This window comes from Vidua macroura, chromosome 23 (assembly GCF_024509145.1).
Source record: "Vidua macroura isolate BioBank_ID:100142 chromosome 23, ASM2450914v1, whole genome shotgun sequence".
NCBI lineage: Eukaryota > Metazoa > Chordata > Aves > Passeriformes > Viduidae > Vidua > Vidua macroura.
Window position 1 is genome coordinate 7,403,370 of NC_071593.1, and position 21,880 is coordinate 7,425,249.

General features: G+C 53.2%; 1 protein-coding gene across 1 annotated transcript in view; it reads right to left on the minus strand.

Annotated features, from left to right (window-relative positions):
- Positions 1-21,341, minus strand: part of SAMD11 (sterile alpha motif domain containing 11) — a 75,258-nt gene extending 53,917 nt beyond the window's left edge. Inside the window, exons 1-3 of the mRNA XM_053997775.1 lie at positions 21,262-21,341; positions 20,827-20,918; positions 818-996 (exon numbers count right to left, since the gene is read on the minus strand). Of these exons, the coding sequence (XP_053853750.1) occupies positions 818-996; positions 20,827-20,898 (251 nt within the window). The 5' untranslated portion in view covers positions 20,899-20,918; positions 21,262-21,341. The remainder of the gene's footprint in view (positions 1-817; positions 997-20,826; positions 20,919-21,261) is intronic.
- Between the last annotated feature and the right edge of the window lie 539 nt (positions 21,342-21,880).

The following is a 21,880-nucleotide window of genomic DNA, read 5'->3' on the forward strand; positions in this document are numbered from 1 at the left end:
TCTTCTCCTGGGGTTACAGATCTGAAATCCCTGCTTTTTCAGAGGGGTGGGAGGACCTGGAATTCTGCAGCTGAATATTGAGGGCACTGAGGCCTCCCAGGAGTGGCCAGGTGAGGGTTACCAGTTACTCAAGACAATCCCTTCTCCTCTTCCTCTAGGACTGCACAATTCCAGGATGAATGCTCACGGCACTGAGAAGAACAGGATCCAAATCAAGCAGCTTCTCCTCTCTGCTGCAGCCCCATCACTGCTGCCCTGCTCCTAGAGGCTCTCAGGATGCTCTGACACTTGTAATCAAACAAAAAAACCCCACACCTTGCTGCTGTGTCATCAAACAAAAAACCCCACACCTTGCTGCTGTGTCATCAAACACAAAAACCCCACACCTTGCTGCTGTGTCATCAAACACAGAAACCCCACACCTTGCTGCTTCCCAAACTCTGCTCCCCAGCACTGAACCCCCCCAGCTTCAATTACATCAGAATCTGAGCACAACTGAAAGCCAGGATTTGGGGCCCCCACACCTCTGTACTTCACACAGCTGAAGCCCACTGATGATTTCTTGGCCGTGCAACTCCTTGGCCACAAAGCCACGGAGCCCTGGACAGAGAGTGAGGCCCAAGTGATAATCTGCAAACCCGGAGTGCAAACTCCAAAGAGGAGTGAAAAATGCCCAGCAGCTGCCCTGTGTGAGCAGGAATGTGCCCTCTGCAGTGGGATTGCAGCCCTGGAGGTGACTCCACGGGGCAGTGCTGGCTCCCCAGGGCCCTGCCCAGGTCTCTGTGTCTGTGCCCCACCCAGCAGTGCCTGCAGGTACCTTCTTTTCATGATACTGATGTGCAGATCCTCCTCCTGCTTCACTTCGGGCTGCTGCCCATTGCTCTTGTCGCTCTCCTCGCTGTCCTCGCTGTGGGAGAAAATGGAGCTCAGCTCTTTCTTGGGGACCCTGCTGGGGGGCAGGGGGATGGTCCTCTTCTCTGCCAGGCGGCCCCGGTTCTGGGATGGGTTTGGAAAGAGAAGAAAACAAGGATCTGGTGAGGAATCTCGGTATTTCCACAAACACCAAACAAAAACCTGTTTACCTCTGCCGAAAAGCTCTTTTTGACAAGCCAAAGCTGTCACACGTGGCTCACACTTTGTCACTTTGCAAAGGACTTTCCAGCACAGGCGCTTCTGTTTCTGATTTTTCCAGCTCTGACCCAGCCCTGCACTTCCAGCCTCTCCCACCCCTTCATGCCCAGCCTGCATCTGACCCTCATCAAGAAGAAAGAAGGAGGCAGCACAATGAGGCACCAACCTCTGCCTCCAGAACCTTTCCCACCGAGTATTTCCACGTCACCATCCAATTAAAGCTTTGCCAGCAGCCCAGGGAAGTCATGCTCCAGGTGATCCAGGGCTGGAAAGGGACACCTGCCAGCAGCAGGGAAACACCCTGGAAACCAGGGAGGCTGCAGTGCCACTGCCCCACAGAATCTGTAATTTTAGCCAATAAAATCATGGAACTGGGACAGGAACCCCAGCGAGGGCGAGCGAGGCCACAGCTCTGTGCCCATTCCCTGGACAGGGAGAAAGGTGTGTGAACAGGGCCAGTAAATGCACAGGAGCACCTAGAGAGCAACAGCTTCTCTGGAAAAAACTGATTTCAACTTTCCAAATAAACCTGGCAAAAAGGCAGAAGTCCTGGGAAAGCCAGTCAGGCTCTCTGCAGGGGAGGAACGCTGATAGGAGAGCCCAGGTTTTTTTAATTAACCAAATTAAGAACTTTCCACAAATACCAAACAAAAACCTGTTTACCTCTGTCAATAAATTCCAGTTGTGGTCGTTAAGGGCAGCCCTAATCGCTGTGATAACGAGCTAAACCCATCTGGAAGGCATCACCCCAGGAGCCACAGTGGCTTTTCCCCCTGAGCTGCAGGTCCCAGCCAGGAACAGTCTGTGAGCAGCAGGGGAGAGGGGAGCAGTGGGCCAAAAACGGCATAAAATTGGGAAAATGTGGGGAAAACCACACACTTCATGAGCTGTGCATCTCTTGCCCTCAGACGTTTTTTGTGTTCAAGGTGCTTTTCCAGTCCTGCCCCTCCCTGTGCACACAGGGAATGTGCCCCAAGGGCAGCCTCTGCCCAAAACCACCTCAGGAAAGGAGCAAACTCAGCCAAAAGGGGGGAAGAAGCAGGGCTGTTCCTTGTAAATCCCAGAATTTCGGCCCCAACAACACAATTTTACAAGTCCTGTTTGCTTTGTATTTTTACCCTCAGGTTTGGAGGGTGTTTTATTTATTTATTTACAACGTCCCCAGAAAATTAAAATAGACGGAGCCAATCAATTTTGCCTTTTATACTCATCTATAGCCAGTTTGGAATCAATTGCACTTCCCTAATCTGCTTAGAGGAATCCAGCAGCAGACACACATCACTTTCAAATTAAGCACAAACGTAGCCAGAAGCCTGGCCCAGAACCTGCTCCAAAATCAATTGTCTTGCCATTGCCTGGGAAGGGCTCTGGTCCGAGCTGCGAGCACAAAATCCTCTCCAGAACATCCCCAGGGAGGAGCAGCTCGTCAGACACACCTGGCAGGGAACAGGCAGGGCAGGTGTTGATGCAGAATTACGGCCCAGGAACCTCCACCAACCTCAGCAATGCCTGAGAGGAGCCAGAGGTGCTTCCCAACACTCAGGGGTTCAGCTCAGGGATCCTCTTGGAGGTTGTGTCCTCCTCTCCCAGCCCTCGGAGGGGGAGCAGGACATGCCTTTTCCTCTCTTTAATTAATAAATTCCTCTCCTCAGTCCTCCAAAGCCCCTGTGAGTGCTGAGGGCACTGCAGAACAGCCTGGTCTCGAGGCTCCCCTCCCTTCACACCTCGCTCAAGATGAATTTTGTGGGTTCTGGTTGCAGCTAACGAGACACAGCTGGAGTCAATAACCCCGTTCCCCTCTGCTCCTGCCTCCCCAGCCCATCCCACCAGGGCCTTCTGACACCATTAACTGCTCTCATTGCCTCTGAAGTATTGTCAGGGTTGGGGGGTGGCTTTGTTTAAAAAAAAAAAAAATCACAGCCAGGAGTATTTCCTTTCCCCGGGAAAAATCAGATGGGTCCCAGCACATTATTACATTATTTAAGGTTACCCGAGTCCAGAGATGCAGCTGCAATTAAAAAAAAAAAAAAGGCAACCAAAAAAAAAAAAACAACCAAGAACTTGGGAACAGCAGCAGGGTCAGGAGTGGAGCAGTCTGGAGACCTGATTTTTCTGTCAGGAGAGGAAAGGAGCACCAGCAAGGTGGGAAACACTGCGGGGTTTGCTCCCTTCTGGGGAAATTCCACTCTGCGGGGTCAGAGGAGTTACAAAACCAAATCCTGCTCCATCCAACCCCTCCCGGAGCTGAGGCCTCCCAGCCAAGAATCCAAGAATCCCCAAACCCAAGGAGTTGCACAAGAGCCCTGGGGGAGACACGGGAAGGGAGGGGAGCAGAGGAGAGCAGAGGGTTCCTGCCCTGGGAGCTGCTGCAGCAGGGCCAGAGCAGCTGGGAAGGGAAGGGAAGGGAAGGGAAGGGAAGGGAAGGGAAGGGAAGGGAAGGGAAGGGAAGGGAAGGGAAGGGAAGGGAAGGGAAGGGAAGGGAAGGGAAGGGAAGGGCCCCGGCCAGGACAGCCCCTGGTGAGAATTTAATTGATCCCAGCCACGCAAAGCCCAATAGAGAGAGTGCTGCCAGGCAAGAAGAGCTCCACGGAACAAAATAAAAACAACAATGCAGATGAAAGCAAAGGCTTGGCAGTCCAGTGAAAGCCTGGAGAGCTGATCCCAGTGGGAACTGACCCCAAGAGGAGCAGGTGCAGTCCCTGGGGACACAGGGCAGCCAAGCCAGGGCCACCAAAAAGGCACGCAAATGCAAATGCCCCAAGAATTTGCTCCCACGTGAAAATATCAAAGCTGTTTGCAAGATGATTCACGTGCCTGTGATTCAACCCTCAAAAATAATTACTATTGGATAAAAAAGCCTGCAGGAGAAACCAGCCCTTGTGCATAGGTAAGGCTGGGAAACACAGGGAGCAGACAGGGAGTGCTGGGGGGAGGTTTGGGAGCTGCCAGTGCTGGGAGCAGGAGAATTCTAAATCTCTTCCATATGTGAAGGAAATCCTCAAGCCCAGCCAGCATTTTCTCTCTCTTTTTATTGATAATAAAGATAGGGGAAAGGAAAGGGGGAGGTTCAGAGAGTCTGGGATATTTTTCTTTTGCTTTTCCAAATAACAAACCTGGCGGAATGGCTTTAATTAGGGACATTACACAGCAGTGGGGACCACACATCCCCCTGCAGAATAACTGGCAGAGTTTGCATTTACCTTCAGCTGTGATTAGTGTAAACACCTCGGAGAGGGTCAGGTTGCCTTCCAGGATAATCCTGCCCTGTCCCCTGGGCCTTCATTAGCCCAGTGTGCTCCCAGCCCCACTGTTCCAGTAGCAAATCCAGCCCTGGGCTCTCCAGGATCTGCACCCCAGCAGAGGTCACGGGCAGCAGGAGGTGCCCAGGCTCCCATCCCACCTCCTGGCCCAGGGTTTAGTGATGAGCCCATGAATAAACAGGTCCCAAGGCATCCCCTCCCAGCCCTGTCACCTGGGCACTGACAGGTTTATCCTCCATCACCTCCTCCCAGGGACACCAGTGCCACACTGGAACTGCTCCAGCACAGGAGGGATGGCCCAAAGCAAGAGGGAGCAGGAGGGAACAGCCAGCAATTATTAAAGAGTAACAGCTTCTCTGGGAAAAAAACCAAACTGATTTCAACTTTCCAAATAAACGTGGCACGAGGCAGAATTCCTGGGAAAGCCAGTCAGGCTGTCTGCAGGGGAGAGCTGATGGAGGAGTCTGGTGGTCAGGCAGAAAACGAAGGCAGGGCAGACCAGGAGGACTCTCCCAGCTCCTGGGGACTGTCACATCCTTCACCAGTGCCGTGGAAGGGCTTTACAGGCTCTGGCAGTGAGTGGAGGAGGACAAAAGCAGAGAAATGGGGCACAGGCAGACAGGGGACAGCTGTCCCCAGCAGAGCCACCCTCAGTGAGGGCTGGGCTGCCAGCAGCTGGTCCAGGGAGCAGCTCAGCTCCAGCACAGAGCCCAGCTCGTGTTTGGGGCATTTTATCTCCAAGTGCACGAGAGAAGAAAATCACCCTTGACCACAATTTCCCTGAGTAATCCCAAGCAACTCCCTCGACCTCCTCGTGCTCAGGCTCCTGCTACAAAAGCCACCACCACCACATTCCCTGCCTTGTCCCCGTCCCTCACCCTCTCCATGGGGTTTATCCCGGTTATCTGGGGCACAGGATGACAGAGAAATTGGGTCCTGCTGTAACTGAAGGAAATATGGAAGTTTTAACCCAAAAGAAAGTTGCCCAGAAGGGAAGCTGCAGCTCTTCCCATCAAAATTAACAACGTGGCTTTGTGAAGCCCTAAAGAGACAGATGAACAAGATCTGGGAACAGAAGGGAACATTTCCCATTTAGAATCTCTCTGTGAGTTATAAAGCCCAAAGGATAATCTGTTCATAGAGCGAGAGCCACGCTTTTCTGGGAAAAGCCAATTGGAATTTCCAGGCTTTGAAGGGAGGTAGGTCTAAGATAGAAAATCTATCAGGCCTTTGGAGCTACCTGTTTTCAAAACCTCTTTGGAAGGAGGCTGCAAAGTGTCCTGCTCTTTGTTTTCTGTGTCTGTTTCCACATCAAATGACTCTGTCCCTTTCAGCCTGAGGTTGCAAAGAAGGAAGCAGAGATGTGAAGCCAGGTCCTCAGGCAATGAGAGTCAGTTCTGATGGAGCAAAAGTCAACTTACACCAGCTGAGAGTGGATCACTGTTGCCATCTCCTAAATAAAGGCAAAACTTACAGATTTTTCCCTTTTTTCTTTCCTTGCCTGCTCCACCTCTCAGGTGAAGAGACAAGGAGCAAAGGGCGGGGATGCTTTCAGACATTTCCCCTTCTCTTCCCACTCCTGGCTGCTGCACCTCTGGAGCAGCAGAAAAACAGGAGAGCAGCTCTCAGGGCTGTCCCTGCCCCTGTCCCCCTGCTCCTCCATCCCCTCCCACAGCACCTTCCTTGGCATCACACACTGAATGATGCAAAACCACCAGAAGAGGCCGTTTCCCCCTCTCCCCCGATGGGCTGTGCCCCTTTCTGCAGTTTTACTCCTTTTCTCAGCCTCGTGTCCCTCCCACCCCTCGTTCCCCATCCAGACCTCAGTCCCACGTCCCTCCCACCCCTCATTCCCCACACAAACCTCAGCCTCCATCCCTGCTCTGCGATTTGCCTGCCACACCTGGGGGATTTCCCAGCAAATTGTATTACTTTATTTGGTCAATTGGCCTACAAATTGATTTTCCTGTACAAATAATGAACATTTATGGTTATTTTCCCCATAGACTGCTTTATTTCACGTGTAACCAAGACTGATTTCCTGCAGGTTTCGAGACCTGAGCACATGAGCTGCAGTTCCTGTGACCCCTGGCTGATGGATGGCAAAGGGCTCCAAGCACAACTGGAGGGTTTGGGGTTTTTATTTTTACCCTGACTACAGAGAGAGGAGGCTGCTGGAAGCAAACGTTGGTACCAGACCAAGGCATTCTACAGAATAATGGGAATAAATTGTTTTAAAAGAGATTCAGTCCTGGGATCAGGCAGCCACAAGGCCAAGGAGCTGGGGACAGAGGGCAGAGCTGGAGTGGCCACTCAGCCTTTGGGGACTGGCCACATCCCTGCTCGTCACAGCCTGTGGGGACACCCTGCAAGGCCCTTTTTTCACCTGGATCCTGCTATTTTGCAGGGAAGAGGAGCCAGGGAGGCTCCCAGGAGAGCAGCTGGGCTGAGGTGCCCTGCTGTGATTTTTGGGCAGGAGCTGCAGGATTGCCACAGCAGCAGCCCCACACACACCTCACCCCCTAAGGAGGGAAGGACTTTGGGGCAGAGCCTGGAGCCCGTTCTGGAGGTCACTGCAGGTGTGGGGCTGCCCTGGGCTGGAGCAGGCTCCAGAGCTGAGTTATTCTGCTTTTTGTTTGTCTGCAGGGGGGGGGTTAACAGCCCCAGGGCTGAGGAGGGCATGTTTAATTGGGTTAATTTGTTTAATTTAATTCCTCCTGACGGCCGAGCCTGTGAGGGCCAGAGAGGCAGAGCCGGGGGGGTTTCTCAGGTGAATCTGATGGAGGTGGCCACAGCACAGAAAGTCAATTATCTGCAGCCAGTCCCGGCTGCCTGCGGCTCCGGGCCCGGGGGTGGCTCGGGCCCACGAAGCCTGACTCAAATCCAATAAAAAATTAACTCGTTCTGAGCAACTGCTGGCACTGCAGCTGCAGCCCCTGCTCCCAGCCGAGGCACGGAGTGAATCCATGAGCGGGGAGAGGGGCTGGCAGTGCCAGGCTGAGGGAAACCCCAAATCCCTGCCTCGCCTGGGGCATCCCTCCCGTGCCCCTGGCACTGCTCAGGACTGAGCTGCCCCCAGCCCCTGGGGGTGCTGAGGGGGAGGTGGGGCACACCTGAGATGCTGGGAGCCCCTGGAAGGAAGGGCACACCTCAGGGGACTCATCCTGGCCCCAGCACAACCCTGCCTGCTCTCAGGTGTGCTCTGCCAGCACCTGGGGTCACTCCCAGCACCAGAACCACGGATCCCTGACACTGTGAGCACCAACAAACCCAAAGGATTAAACCCTGGGCCCCCAGAAACACCAGGAACACACACCCAGCTACAAAGGATAAAGCCCTGTACTCCAAAAAACACCAGGAACACACACCCAGCTGGCTCAGCACATTGGGAGCCCCACCAGGTGACACCACAGGATTTGACAGCATTTTTATTTATAAATAACACTGGGAAATGAATGACCAATAAATACAGTGGCTCCCCGACGAGCACGGGAGGATGCAGGGAGTGTTGGGAGTTGTGTGTTTTGAAGGTAAACACAAAGAGAATATAAAAAAAAAATACTAGAGAGGTAAATAATTCATCAAAAGAGGGAAAAACAAGAAGCTGGAAGGGAAGAAAGAAAAAGAAACAATGCCAGAGGGAAGAGTTTTCTGGGAAGGTGAAAAGGCCCTTAATCTCACATGGGAGTGAAAACCAGAACCAAAACCATTAACTTTACTCCAAAGTTAACTGGAGTAAAACAGAGGGGAAGCTTTGAAGGTGGAACATTTTATCTGGAAATGGCCTCTCCCCTCTGGGGCACTGAGGAATCACCCAGGGTGGGAAGCAGAGCTGGGCCAGGGGCAGCAGCACTGACACCATGGACAGAGCCTTGCAGCAGTGGCACAGCAAAGCTGGGGATTCCTGCAGGAATTCCAGCAGCTCCTTCTCCCAGAGCCCCCAGCCCTCATCTGCTGTACACAAACCCACACTGACACGCTGTGCCCACACCTGTTTGTGACTCTCGGAGATTTCCTTAATTTTTAGAGCAGAACTTGCTGCAGAACTGGATTTTGCTGATGGCCATTCTGCAGCTGCCGTGCCCTGCTTTAAAACCCAGCACATCTGAATAAGGCAAGTAAAAGCACACAGCTTTCAGAGTGAACACTCTGGGTTTGTCCTGCACAAGTCAACCACCCCAGGCTGGGGCTCCTTCCCTGCTGGAATGATGCTGAGCTGGGCTTGGGAAGCCCCTGGATGGAGTTCTGCCTGGGTAAATTCAGGTACAACACACCTGGCTGAGCCTGCTGAGGAGGGGAGCTGTGAGACCACGGGTGGCACTGCTCCCCCTCCTCCCTGCACAGCAAACCGAGCCCCAATTTAATATTTACCTGCTGATCTTCCAGGCCTCTTAAAAAACACAAAAACCCCAGCCAAACACAAGCTCTACCAATGTCATTGCCAATCCTAATTCCCCCCCTGCAGCTGCAGCAGACACAGACTCCTCTGAGGCCTCCTGATCCTCTTGTGCTCTGCTAAGCAGCTCTGGGTCACCCCAGGAGCACCTGCACTGGAGGAGACTGGCAAAGGGAAAGTGAAATCCCACCCTGGGCGTGTGTCCCATCACATCTTCCTCCTGCAGGAGTCACCACCTGCAGCTCACAGCTTTGGCTGTCCCCTGCACACACCCAGTCCCAGGGTGACACCTGCTTGAAAGGCCAAGGAGGAATCCTGCTCCAGGAATTCCTGCCATGGACAGATCCTGCTCCAGGAATTCCTGTCCCCAGCTCAGGACATCCCTGCCATGGACAAATCCTGCTCCAGGAATTCCTGCCATGGACAGATCCTGCTCCAGGAATTCCTGCCATGGACAAATCCTGCTCCTGGAATTCCTGCCATGGACAGATCCTGCTCCAGGAATTCCTGCCATGGACAAATCCTGCTCCTGGAATTCCTGCCATGGACAGATCCTGCTCCAGGAATTCCTGTCCCCAGCTCAGGACATCCCTGCCATGGACAAATCCTGCTCCAGGAATTCCTGCCATGGACAGATCCTGCTCCAGGAATTCCTGCCATGGACAAATCTTGCTCCAGGAATTCCTGCCATGGACAGATCCTGCTCCTGGAATTCCTGTCCCCAGCTCAGGACATCCCTACCATGGACAAATCCTGCTCCAGGAATTCCTGCCATGGACAGATCCTGCTCCAGGAATCTTTCTCTGGATTTCCCTCACTCCAGCTCAAAGCAAAAGTAAAACACAAATGTCAGAGCACAGCACAACATCCCCTGAACTCCACAGGGTAATCTCTGCACGGGCAAAGCCCAACTCAAACCCAAATTCTGATGGAGAAACGGTCAAAATAGGGGTTAAATCAAACTAAGGTCAAACTCTTACACCCCTTAGTTCTGGAGACAGCAGCTCAGGTCTGACAGACAGCTCCTGAGAAGTAAATGCCCCATTAAAATAAACAGGGATCAGATGGACAAATCCCTGCAGAGCTTCCCAGAGGCTCAGCTGGATCTCCCTGTGCACGCTGCTGAGGCAGGTGAGCCCTTCCCAAACACAGCAAGAGCAAAGCAACACCAGGCACACAACTGGCTTTGTTTGGACACTGGGTGCCAGCTGGAACTCCAGAAAAATCCCCTCTGAAATCGCATTTGAAGTCGGGAAGGTAAACAAAAGACAAGAGCAGTATTGTAAAAACACGAGTTAAAGGAATAACAACCGCGGATTCTTTCACCGAGGCAGCCAAGGTGGGATTTGGGCAGAGGGAAATTCAGCCCCTTCACTGCTGGCTGATCCCTGGGTGTTATTTACCCAGCCCAGGAGGGCAGCTGGCACAGGGACAAGGGAAGGGCACCAGGGGAGCTGTGCCTGCCCCAGAGGAGGGTCTGGAGCTGAGTGCCAGGCAGAGCCCTGGGCTGGCAGCCCTGCTGCCCTTCCCACGCCGGGAATGCTCTCTGGAGCCAGGAATGTGCACTGGGAGCTCCGGAGCTGCTGCCTCTCACCTGCTGTCTGCTGCTCAGAGCCAACACGTGGTTTTCCTCCCTCCTGCCTCACCTGCAGTCACAGCACAGCAGCTCCCAGAGAGGGACACAAGGCTGGGCCACCTGAGCTGCTGAGGCTCCCTGTCCCCCACTCTTCCCACACAAACCTGGTTTTGTTTCTGCACTGGGAGCAAAAGCCAGCCCTGACACAGCATGGACACGAAATATTTTTCATTCCAGCGGTGAATTAGGAGGTGTCCAAATGGAAACTTCCAAAATGATACGGGTTTAAATCAGCAAACTTGGGTAAGTTCCTCTCAAAGACATCCAGGATTCTCATTCAGGGAAGTTCTTGAGACACTTCACTCAGATTTTTAATGAGCCTCAGAACAATGAGGAAATACAAGGTAAATGGGAAAACACAGCACTGTGACTGTATTTTAAAAAGCTTAAGCAGAATAATCCAAGTAATTTTATAACCCCCAGGAGAAATAATGAAATAGAGGAAACCGAACAAGTAATAATAAATTAACAGAGGGTGATATAATTTATGCAAATTAAAGCTTGTTAATGGAAAATATGTTAAACCAATATATCTTTTTCTGCTGAGACAATAGTGCCAACATAATGTGCTTGGATTTCTGCGAGGTATTTGCTCTGACACCACACAACTTCCTGAATGTGGAATCAGAGCCCTGCAAGGGAGAATTCTGCCTGCCTGAATCCCCCAAACAGCCTGGGCTGGGGAAGGTGTCCCTGCCCAGGGGCTGGAATGAGATTTAAGAGCTTTGAGGTCCCTTCCAACCCAAACCATTCCAGGACCCTAAAAATGAGCACCTTGTCCTGTTCTGCTGGTGAGGGTGGGGTTTTTCCCAGTGCAGATCAATTTGCCTTGAACACCCATTTCTCAGCCTCCTCTGTCCCTCCCTCTCTCTCACTTTGCTCCATGTCAGTATTTCCTTATGATCTGGGGGGAAAAATGAGTTTTCTCTCCTGCTTCCAGAGCGTGCCATGAAAAGCAGTGCAGGGGGTTGGAGGAGTCCCACCACACCTCCAGAATGACTCTCAGGACAGAAGTTTTTCAGCTGAAGGAAAAGCACAGCAACTTGGAGCACATCATTTCAAATATCCTTTAAACATGCTTTTTGCAGGTCCTACAGTGATTTAAAGACAACAACAGACACATCAAAGGCAGAACTAAATCCTCCCAAAGCAAGGATGATTTCTGCCCTCTGCACACACCAGGGGACAGAAATGGCCCCCAGCCTCATGGAATTACTCTTAACTGAACTTATGCCTGAGAAATCCATCACAGCAAGGTGAGACTTCAAAAACAACAACAAAAAAAAAAACCCAGATCCACACTACTGATACAAACGAGTCCAGATCCAGACCTGCATGAGCAGCTCATGAATTTCAAGCCAGAGATGTTTTAAGAAATCACACTGCTAATGCAGGAATTAGAAAATGAATTGGATTTTAATTCAGAATTAAAAGCATTCTGCAGAGGAGCAGCCAGGCTCTGCTGTGAGACCGTGAACTGTCCACTGTGCCTGCAACACCCTCAGCAGGGGTGTCTGGAGCTGCACCACAAAAAAAAATAAATCCCTCTGAATAAATCAACCCTCTGCTCTGGAAGGGCCAACACAGCCTGATAGAAACCAGGACTGAGGGCCAGAACCCCCCAAATTTCCCATGCTCTGCTGGGTGTCCTGTGGGGCGCAGCGGATTCTGATGCGAGCCCTGCCAGTCTGAGGATGAAAAGGAAGTCGGGGGTTAGAGTGATGGAAATCCTGCCTGACTGGGATCAAAGGGCACCCTGCACTCAGGCTCTGACCCACATTTTAACCCACATGCACTGGAGAGGTGAACACGATGTCATCAGTCCCTCTGCAGCCAGCAGCAACAGGCCAGGCGTGGATGAGGTCCCAAGAGCAGGGACACACAAGGAACAAAAAACTGCCCAGCCATTCCTGGCACATTTTCATGCATTTTCATTTTCTCTCTTCAACTCTGAAACATTCTAATAGCTAAGAGCAATGGTGTGCAGTGTTTAAGTAACCCCAGAGCTGTAAATTCCAGTGCACTGAATCACCCCTGAAGGACCCTGCAGTGCCTTCCTCTGCAAGGGTACTTCAGGGTTAAGTGGGTGAATCACAAGGGGGAAATAAAAGAGGAATTGATATTATTGTCCCTTCTGGGAGAAGAAAAAAAAATGAAATTAAAAAAAAAAAAAAAGGCAGGTTTGTGTGTTTCACCCCATGCCACAGAAAAAGAGATCTCAAGAATCACAGCTGTGACGAGCAGTGGGGAAAGTTATTGATCTAAAAGAATTCATTTTTATTATAAGGGCTGGTACTTTTACTTATTTAATAAAGGTCTGGCATCAAATCACTGAGAATTTCAGGATTATCTAATTCCATCTAATCTCATTCAATCACTGATGCTCCAGACTGTAGCAGAAAGGAATGTTTGCCCTTTCCTGTCTTCAGGGGCCATCTCTGGTTGCCCTGGCAACCCAGCAAAAAGCAGCTCCCACAGCCAGTGGCACCTATCACATCCATCTCGGGATAAAAGGCAGGGCTGGGGTTACGGGGGAGCTCCTGGGATTTGATGGGCAGAGCTGGGCAGGGAGCAGCAGGATCTGGGGTGGGATCCACCCCACAGCTCTGAGAAACACGAACCCCAGGCCAGGACACTCCAGGCAGGGAACTCTGGCTCTTCAGAGGGAGCTGCCAAGTTTCCTACCGAGGAGCTGTGCTGATTTAGAGGTCCTGAAGTCCTTTAAAATCCCAGAGCTGCTGCTGAAATCAATCCCAGCACAGAGCTGGGCACCAGCTCCAAGCAAACACAACTTTACTGCAGTTCTGTCACCAGAAATCTTTCACGTTTTGCTGTATTTTCTGCCCCGTGGCTCTTCCATCACCAGAAGCTCTCGAGGTTTCCTGCATCCCAGTTCTCTGGAATCCCCATTCTCAGCCCTGGCTGGTGCCTGTGGGTGTCACCCCAAGGTGACACTGCCTCCACGGACGGGGCTGCTTGCTGGGGGCTCCTGTGAGTTTCCTCCCAGCTGGAGATGTAGAAGATTAAAGAACCTGCTCTGCACAGGGATTGAAGCTTTCCTGACATCTGAAAATGAGAGATTTGATGGGCAGCAGTGTTTCTGTGCAGCTAATCCAAAAACAGGGCAAATTTGGGCTTGGTGGCCTTCCCAGATCCTGTGGCTTTGCATCCATGTGCAAAATAAAGTAAAAGCTACAATTTTCCCATGGGCTAGAGGCAAAATAAATGAGCAAGAACCTTTCAGTGCTTGGGAATTCCCTCCATTCATCCCTCCTCATCCTCAGACACTGTTACAAGAAAACCCCTGACCAGACTGTATTTCTGACCCAGGGGAATGTGTGATTTCCTCCCTGTCCTCACTGGTTTGGCTAAAACAAGAGCCAAAAACAACAGGAAGGAAATGCAGTGCCCTGGCAGAGCAGGGAGGTGGACAGAGACACCTCCACTGCCACAGCAGAGCTGCTCTGGTTTATTTACAGACTGCACCTGATCCTGCAGCACTCGTGAGCCCCTCAGAGGGGATTTCCCTGCCCTCAGCTGGAAAACACAAGTTTGGGACAGAGGGGCTGCAATGAGCTCTGCAGGGGAGGGAGCTGAGCGTGTCCTAACAGGGAAAAGCAGCCCTGAAATGGGGAGAGCAGTGAATTCTTCAGCTGGGGAGGTGAAGATGATGCTTTCCCATAGAGGGGAGAAGGGAGGGAAATGCCAAACAGGACTCCTGAGGAGCAAAACATTTTCCAGATAAAGGAAACAGACTGGGCACAGGAGAAACAGGGCAGGACAATGCACGAGGGGGGAGGAGGGAAGGAAAAGCAAACAAACTAACAAACCTCACAAAAGGTAAACAAAACTCACAAATTAGGTAAAAAAAAAGAAAAAAACAGAGAGCAAACAAAGTGATTTTTTTAAGCAAAGCAGTAATTAAATAAAAACAGAGGGGATTTCTATTCCAAAGTCCAGGGCCAATCATGAAACCCCAGACTGGTCTGGCTTGGAAGGAACCTTAAATTGCACCCCCTGCCATGGCAGGGACACCTTCCCCCATCCCAGGCTGCTCCAAGCCCTGTCCCACCTGGCCCTGGACACCTCCAGCAGGAAACTGCTCTCTGCTCTCCCTGTCCCATAACTGAACCAGAACGAGCACTCTGGAAAGTTCATCATCCCTGCAGAGCTGAGCTGGGTGATAGTTTTAAATTAACAAAGTTTATGAGGGAGTTCATCCTGCTCCTGGCCACCCTTTGCCTTCCAGCTCCCAGCTCACTGAAGCCTTTTGCCACCAGCACCGCTCCCTTTGAGCCAGGCCAGCGAGTCTGGACACAGAGCAGTGCAAATTAAAACCAGGTGTCTGTGCCCTGAAGCACCAGAGACAGCCCTAAGCAGTTTAATGACATCTCTAAATAATTTTGACAGCAAAATTACTTCTCTTGTGTCACCTTTACACTGCCCTTGACACGGCGCTAACGAGATGATGCTGCTTCCCCTGCTTCTCTGCATTTATTTGTCTGTCTTTCTGCCCAGGCTTCACTTTCTTTTCCTCAGAGGAGGAGAATTCCAGCACCAGGCAGCAGTGCTGGCTGCAGCTGCCAATTTCCTGGGTCACACTGAGGGCTCTGAAATTGCCTTTTCCTGCAGCAGAGCCCAGGACACTTCAGGGAATCAACCCTGTGCTGGTTGTGGGGTGAGGAATCCCCTGTGCAGCCTTAGAGCATCCCAGGAGAAGATCTGCTCTCTCCACACAGAACCCTCCCACACCAAGCTCAGCAGGGATTTCCTTGCCCTCTCTTCCCTGGCCTGGTTTCCACAAGCACTGACCTCACACACGGCTCCTCCTCTGCCCTTCCATCACACCAGACCTTTCGCCCCCATTCTCTCCTCACTGCTCCCTGGAAGAGCAGAAATCTTCACCCCAGCTCCTGCACCAGGGCACACCTCACCCCCCTGGAGCTCCTCAAAACCTCCTGTAAGATAAAATTACTTTCCTAAGCCACAGCTGCTTCTACTTCTCTGCTGTTCACTCACAAGCCTGCAATCCAATTAATATTTTCCTTTCCAGAGGCTATTTAATAATCCACAAAATTAAATCCTTCAGCATTGTGCTGGCACTCTCAGTGCCATTGATCTGGGTTTGTTTTGCCTCTGTACAGAGCAATAACTGCTCCTTCTCCTGGTGCAGCCCCTGACAGTGGCAGCTGCAGCGTGCCCTGCCCAGGAGCAGAGCTGGGACCATCAGCAGCAACTTCCACCACACAGAGCACTTCAGAGCTCCTCTCCCAGCCACGCTGATTCCCACTTCCAGCTGTTTGCCCCTGGAAATCCCCTTTGGGAAGCGCTCTCTGGCCCCAAAGCAGTGGATTTTAGGGACCTTTCTGTGACAGCAGCAGCACAGAGGTTCCCACTGCCCTCTCACAGGAGCCCTGTGAGCTGGACCCAAACTCAGCACCCCTGCCCAGCACTGGCTGGGCTCTGGGAGTCCCTCACCCCACTTCAGAGCAGGATTCACCTTATCCCCAGTTCCTCCATAAAGCTGAAATCTGACCGAGTTTCAACCAACTTCTGTTAAGAATTCAACTTGAACTTGCAAGTCTGCAGTGCAACACAGGTTAAAATCCACCCGGGCCAAGTCCTTTAAAAAAACAAAACACAACAAAAAAAAAACCCTGCAAACAAACAAAAAAAGCTCGTCTAGCTCCAAAACCTCCAACAAACACTAACCTGAACTAAAATGTGCTGGATTAAAAGCAACAAGCCAAATCAGCATGAAACCACAAATAAAAACCAACAGACTGTGCCAAAGACCTTGGGGGGATTTGGAGGTTTATAAGTCTGCTTTACAGAGGGGCTTTTTCCACATTCATGAGGCAGCTCAGAGGGACACAAAGGCAAAGTCATGAAAACAGTCCCCTGCACACAAACCCAAACGCTCTCCAGCTCCCATCCCTAAGCCCACGGCAGCCCAGAAAGGAACCTAAATCTAATCTGTTCAGTTAACAGTGAAATTTCGGAATTAATCCTGCTTCTGCAGGCAGCCAAGGAAATTCTCCAGCAGGCAAAGTCCTCTTACCATAGGAAAGTTCTCCTGGAAGACTCGTGCCCGGTGTGGGAGATTCCCCTTTTGGTGAAAGCCTCTGAATTTGGATCCCACCACGCTCAGTAGCCCAGGGATCTCCTTTCCTTGCCCAGGTGCTGCTCTGCTCCTGGCTCTCCAAGGAAACTGTGGAGCAGCCAGGAGGGGAACACCGGGGAAGGGCAGAAAGGAGCCCAGCACCACGAGTGACACAAAGCCACTCTTTGGGGTTGCACAGAGCTGCCTTCCACCCAAAACAGGGACCAGGAGAAGGCTCAGAAACCTTAGGGCCAAACAACAGATTTTGCTCATTACTGGCATTTTTGAAGTTAGCAGCAGATAGTTCCTCTTTCCATCCCTGACAAAGTCTTGGACTGACGCCTGAACCCCAGGGCAGCAAAGGAAAACAACAACCACGATGACGAAAAGCAAAAAGCAGCAAATAAAAGGAATCACATAAAAATCAAACCAAGAGCAAAACACGGCCCCAGCAATTGCCACTGTCAGTGCCCCAGCCATGCACACCCACCCCGTGTCTCTGCATGGGATGGACATGGGGCAGAACCCAAACATCACCTACTGCTCTTTTTGGTTTGTGTGAATGTGGCCGTGTCACAACGGCTTTGGGGAAATGGGTCGTTCCTTCTCTACCTGTGCCCCAAACCCTGAACCCCATAAGGGCCACTTTGAAACAGACACCCTGTCCAAGAAACCGTGGGAAACGAGGATGAGGAGCAGCCAGCCTCCAGCCCTAACTCCCTTTCAGAGGCAGCACTACGAGAATGGAAAACACAGCAAGAGCCACGCTCTGTCTGATAAGGGGAACAATCCAGTATTTAGGCATGTCCTTCCACTGCTGTCCTGGACGTGTGATGCTGGACTTGACAAATCGGAGGTATTTTGGTTCATCAGTAAGGATTTCAGAGCTGTTCTCCCCTCCCCCTGGCTGTAGGAGCCCACTGCCCCTTCCAGCCCTGGCTGCGGGCTGGCAGCGGAGATGGAGAGAATGCAGGGCAGGGTTTGGAGCAGAGGGAACCCTGCAGGGAATGGGTTTCACCAGAGCAGACTGCAATCCATCCAGGGCTCCAAGATGAACTGTGCCTGCCCCAAACTGACAAGTACAAATGTGGGGGGAGAGCCCTGTTCACATCTGGCAGCTCACTCTGGGAAGGTTTGGCACCCCGTGCCTCCCCAGACTGAAGGGACCTGTGCCATTCTGCCGTCCAGATGGCAAAAACCTCTGAAGGAACAAAGGCCAGGGGCAGACCCTGCTTCCCCACGGCTGTGCCTGCACCTCGGCCCTGGGAAAGGCTCTCAGCCCTTCCTGCATCCCAGCGTGCAGGGAGGGATGGAGGGAGGGAGGGAGGGATGGAGGGATGGATGGAGAAATGGATGGATGGATGGATGGATGGATGGATGGATGGATGGATGATGGATGGATGGATGGATGGATGGATGGATGGATGGATGGATGGATGGATGATGGAGGGATGGATGGATGGAGGGAGGGATGGATGGATGGATGGATGGATGGATGGATGGAGGGATGGATGGATGGATGGATGGAGGGAGGGATGGAGGGAGGGATGGAGGGATGGAGGGAGGGAGGGATGGATGATGGATGGATGGATGGATGGATGGATGGATGGATGGAGGGATGGACCCAGGGATGGATGGATGGATGATGGATGGATGGATGGATGGATGATGGATGGATGGATGGATGATGGATGGATGGATGGATGGACGGATGAATAGAGGGACGGATGGAGGGATGGCCGGCGGCGCGGGGGCGGCCCGGGGGAGGAGGCGCCGGCGGGGCCGCTCCCCCCGAGCCGCGCAGGAAACCGGCGGTCGGTGGCGGAGCGGGGCCCGGCGCCGGCCCCGTCTGCAGCTGCAGCAAACGAGCAGCGCGGGCGGCGGGGGGCGGGCGCCGAGCCCCGGCCCCTCCGGGTCACGGGCGGGGGACGCGGCGCCAGCGGCGGCCGGGGGGCACCGGGGGGAAGCGGGGCTCGGAGCCCTGCGAGGAGCGGGGAGGGCTCAGCCCGGCCCGGGGGCGCTGCCAGCCCGGGGGCTGCGGCTCGCTGCAATTTCCTCTCCAGACCGACCCCTCCTCTCTCTCCCCCCGAGCGCGGGCGGGACCCGGGCAGGGCTCGGAGCCGCCGGCGCTGCCGCCGGGCTGCTCGGGGCTGGCACGGGACACTGCGGGTCACCGCTCCGCCCGGACAGCCGGGCTCAGCCCTGGAGCGCTGCCTGTGCGGAGCAGATGGACAGAGGCGCAGACCCCTAAAGGCGGCTGCCTTGCTCCTGGCCAGAGGCACTGCTTGAATTTTCCCGGCCTGTTCCCGCTGTCCGAGGACTGATTTCAGAGCAGTGGAACCAGCTGCAGACAGGATCAGCTCCCCATCGCCACACCCCCACCGGATCACACAAGGACCAGGCACTGCAAGTCTCTATCAGCTGCACTATAAAATATAAAGCATTTCTGCTTTTGAGGAGAATCAGCCCTTGGATCTCAGCTCAGCTTGGTGCTCGAATGGGCAATCACTAAATGGGGAAATATAAACCATGCCCAATTCCTAATCCTCCTCCTTGTGTGACTGCTCTGGACGTGCAGTGGATGCAGCTACCACAAAGCGCTACCAAAAGACTTCAGGTCCAAAATGTGGAACTGTCCTTTGGTCAGGGACATGTGCTAAGTGCAGCACAGAAAGTGCAGGGAGCATTGAGAAACAGCTCTGACAGAACCCCTCACTGGGCTCTGGCCTTGCTGTGCAAATTCTCACATCCAAAACACCTTTCCCAGCTGGGGAAGCAGTGGGAGGCAAGTCCAGAAAGATTTATTTCTCCTTGCCCAAAACTGCACCAACCTCTTTTTCCCCCTCTATCTGTACTTTCCAAACCCAGTTCTCAAAGGCTGTACCAGGCACTGGTTTCATGCACAGCTGTCTTCCCATCTGGAAACGCACCTAGCCCTGCACAACTCCTGAAAATGCTGCTGCTAGGAAAGTGCATCGTGACCTTTTGGCTACTGCTAGCCCAGAAAACGTCCAGCAGACAGCATCACCTGGCCAGGCACTTCTCAGCATCCCCACAACAGCAGCACATCCCTGCCACCGGCAGGTTTTTGGCTCTGAGCCACACAGCTGACAACACAGACAAAACTCCCAGCTGGAGAGAGCTGCTTACAGCACCTCACACTCTGTCCCACCAGCTCCAGGAGCTGGGAAGAGCCAGGTTTCAGCACACCTGGGGTCAAATGCCAGGCAATGCTGTGGGGTGGCTGCTGCCACACAGGCAGGACACATCTCCCCACCCGTTTCTGGAACTGTTGGTTATTGCTCCAGCCCCTTCCCGTGGGAATCTGTAACACAGCCATGCACGCACAGAGACACCACGCAGGAAGGACTGGAACTCCCAGCTCTGTCATTTCCAGTCACAGAGACGCTGCACCTGAACACACACTGTCCACTCAAGCATAAGCAACAAAATCAAAAACGGTTGATTTCCAGTGGATAAAATCACATAAATTTCCACCTGTATTTGTTTCCACAGTGCTACTGGCAATGTTTTAAGTCGTTGTTCTTTCAGACCAAGAGCAGCTTCAGTTCCCCAAACCAACAGCTCTGCCTTCCCAGTTAGATGTTATTGTACTTGATGGTTATTTTTACACACAATGAACTGTTTTAAGGCCTTACTTTACTACGATTTCAGTCACCTTTTATTTATACCATCAACATCTTTCCCACGAAAATGCTGATGATAGATTTTGAAAGTCTCAGGATAAAGCAAGAATGCACAAGGAACCCAAAAGCTGGGAAGGAAAGATCTATAAAAGCCATAACTGATCTATGCCATGAACGATGCTCAAGTTGTCAGCCTCTGAGTTGTTCCTCATGCACTTCACCTAGCTGATGGTTAGAAACCGTGCCTACTCTAACTCGTGGGCACAATTACATTTCCTTTCTGCTTTATTTAGCCACGTTCACACCTGTGCAACAATGCACAGAAACCAAGGGGTGGGAACACGGAAGAGGCTCCTCCATGATTTGCCTCTGCGCACACACAGCTCCCCCTGAAAACCAAAAATTCCCACCGAGTGCTGCTTCCTCCGGGTCAAACACTGCTCTTCCCGTCTGCTCTGCTTCCAGGCTCCTCTCTAACGCTGCTGGAACCCTCGCAGTGCAGGCAGGGCTCTGGCAGCCTCCATGACCCTCACAGATCACGGTTCCACGAGCACAGAAGCAAAAGGATTTTTTTTTTTTTTTTTTTTTAAGGTAGGAGGCAGAGGAGAGGGAAGATGTCTTAACTAAAGCACATAGTTTAACAATAATCTTACCACTGGAGACGAAATTCGACACCCAGGGCAATCACAGATTGGAGGATGTACCTGTAAGATTCCTTTGGACATAAGAGTCTTCAAACTTTTCCCTATATGCAGAAGAGAAGAAAAAGCAGAAGAAGAAGAAAAAGAATCAGCACGTTTATAAAAGGAAAGTATTTAGGGAAGGGGGGAGGGGGAGGCACGCGTCTGCTCCCATGCAAACAGCCCTCCCCTTGCCTGCCTACCAGCACCCATCCCCGCCTGCCCCTGCAGCCAAGTTTCTCCCCCGCAGGTCCCCGCGGAGGGGAGCCGGGCACGGGAGCCGGGCACAGCCCCCGCAGCCCCGCCGGGCTCGGTGCCGCCGCGGCCGGAGGCGCTCCCGCAGCCCCCGCAGCGGGCACGGCCCCGGGCACCTCCCGCTGCTCCTCCCGTCCGCTCCTCCTGACTCACCCCGGAGCAACTGAGCCTTCCCGACGGCAGCAGGAGCCCAGCCATAAAAGAAACGGGCGCGACGCGCGAGGCGGCGACAATTAGCGCGGCCCCGAAGCGCTGCCCCGGCTCTCTGGAGATCAATAACCGAGGCGAGGTGTCAGTCACCTCCTAATCGCTCCTCAGCCCCCCGGGCTGCCACCTCCAGCTCTCGGCTCATTACGTGCCGCCCGGGCTCTGCCCGCCCGCCCCCGCCGCTTCCCCCCCCCGGCCCCGCTCTCCACCTGCCGCCCGCAGCAGCAGCTCCGCCGCGGAGCCGCGACTGCGGCGCCGGCTCGGGCGGGGAGGGGAGGGAGGCAGGGCAGGCGCCCGTCAGCAGCCGCCGGCGCCGCGGAGGTCCCGCACCACCCAGCTGCGAGGGGAACACCCCCTCCGCCCCGCCCGCCGCCCCGCCGGTGCCTGGCCGGCCGCGCTGCCGCTCCCCGCGGCGCCGGCTCCGCCACCGCCACCGCCGGCGGCTCGCAGGGGCGGCGGGCGGGCGGGCGGGCGAGCGACCACCCCGAGCCCCGGGGCCCGCGCCCCGCCAGCCGCCCGCTGTTCAGATCTCCGCCCGCGCCACATGAAACTTCTCTCCGGCGGA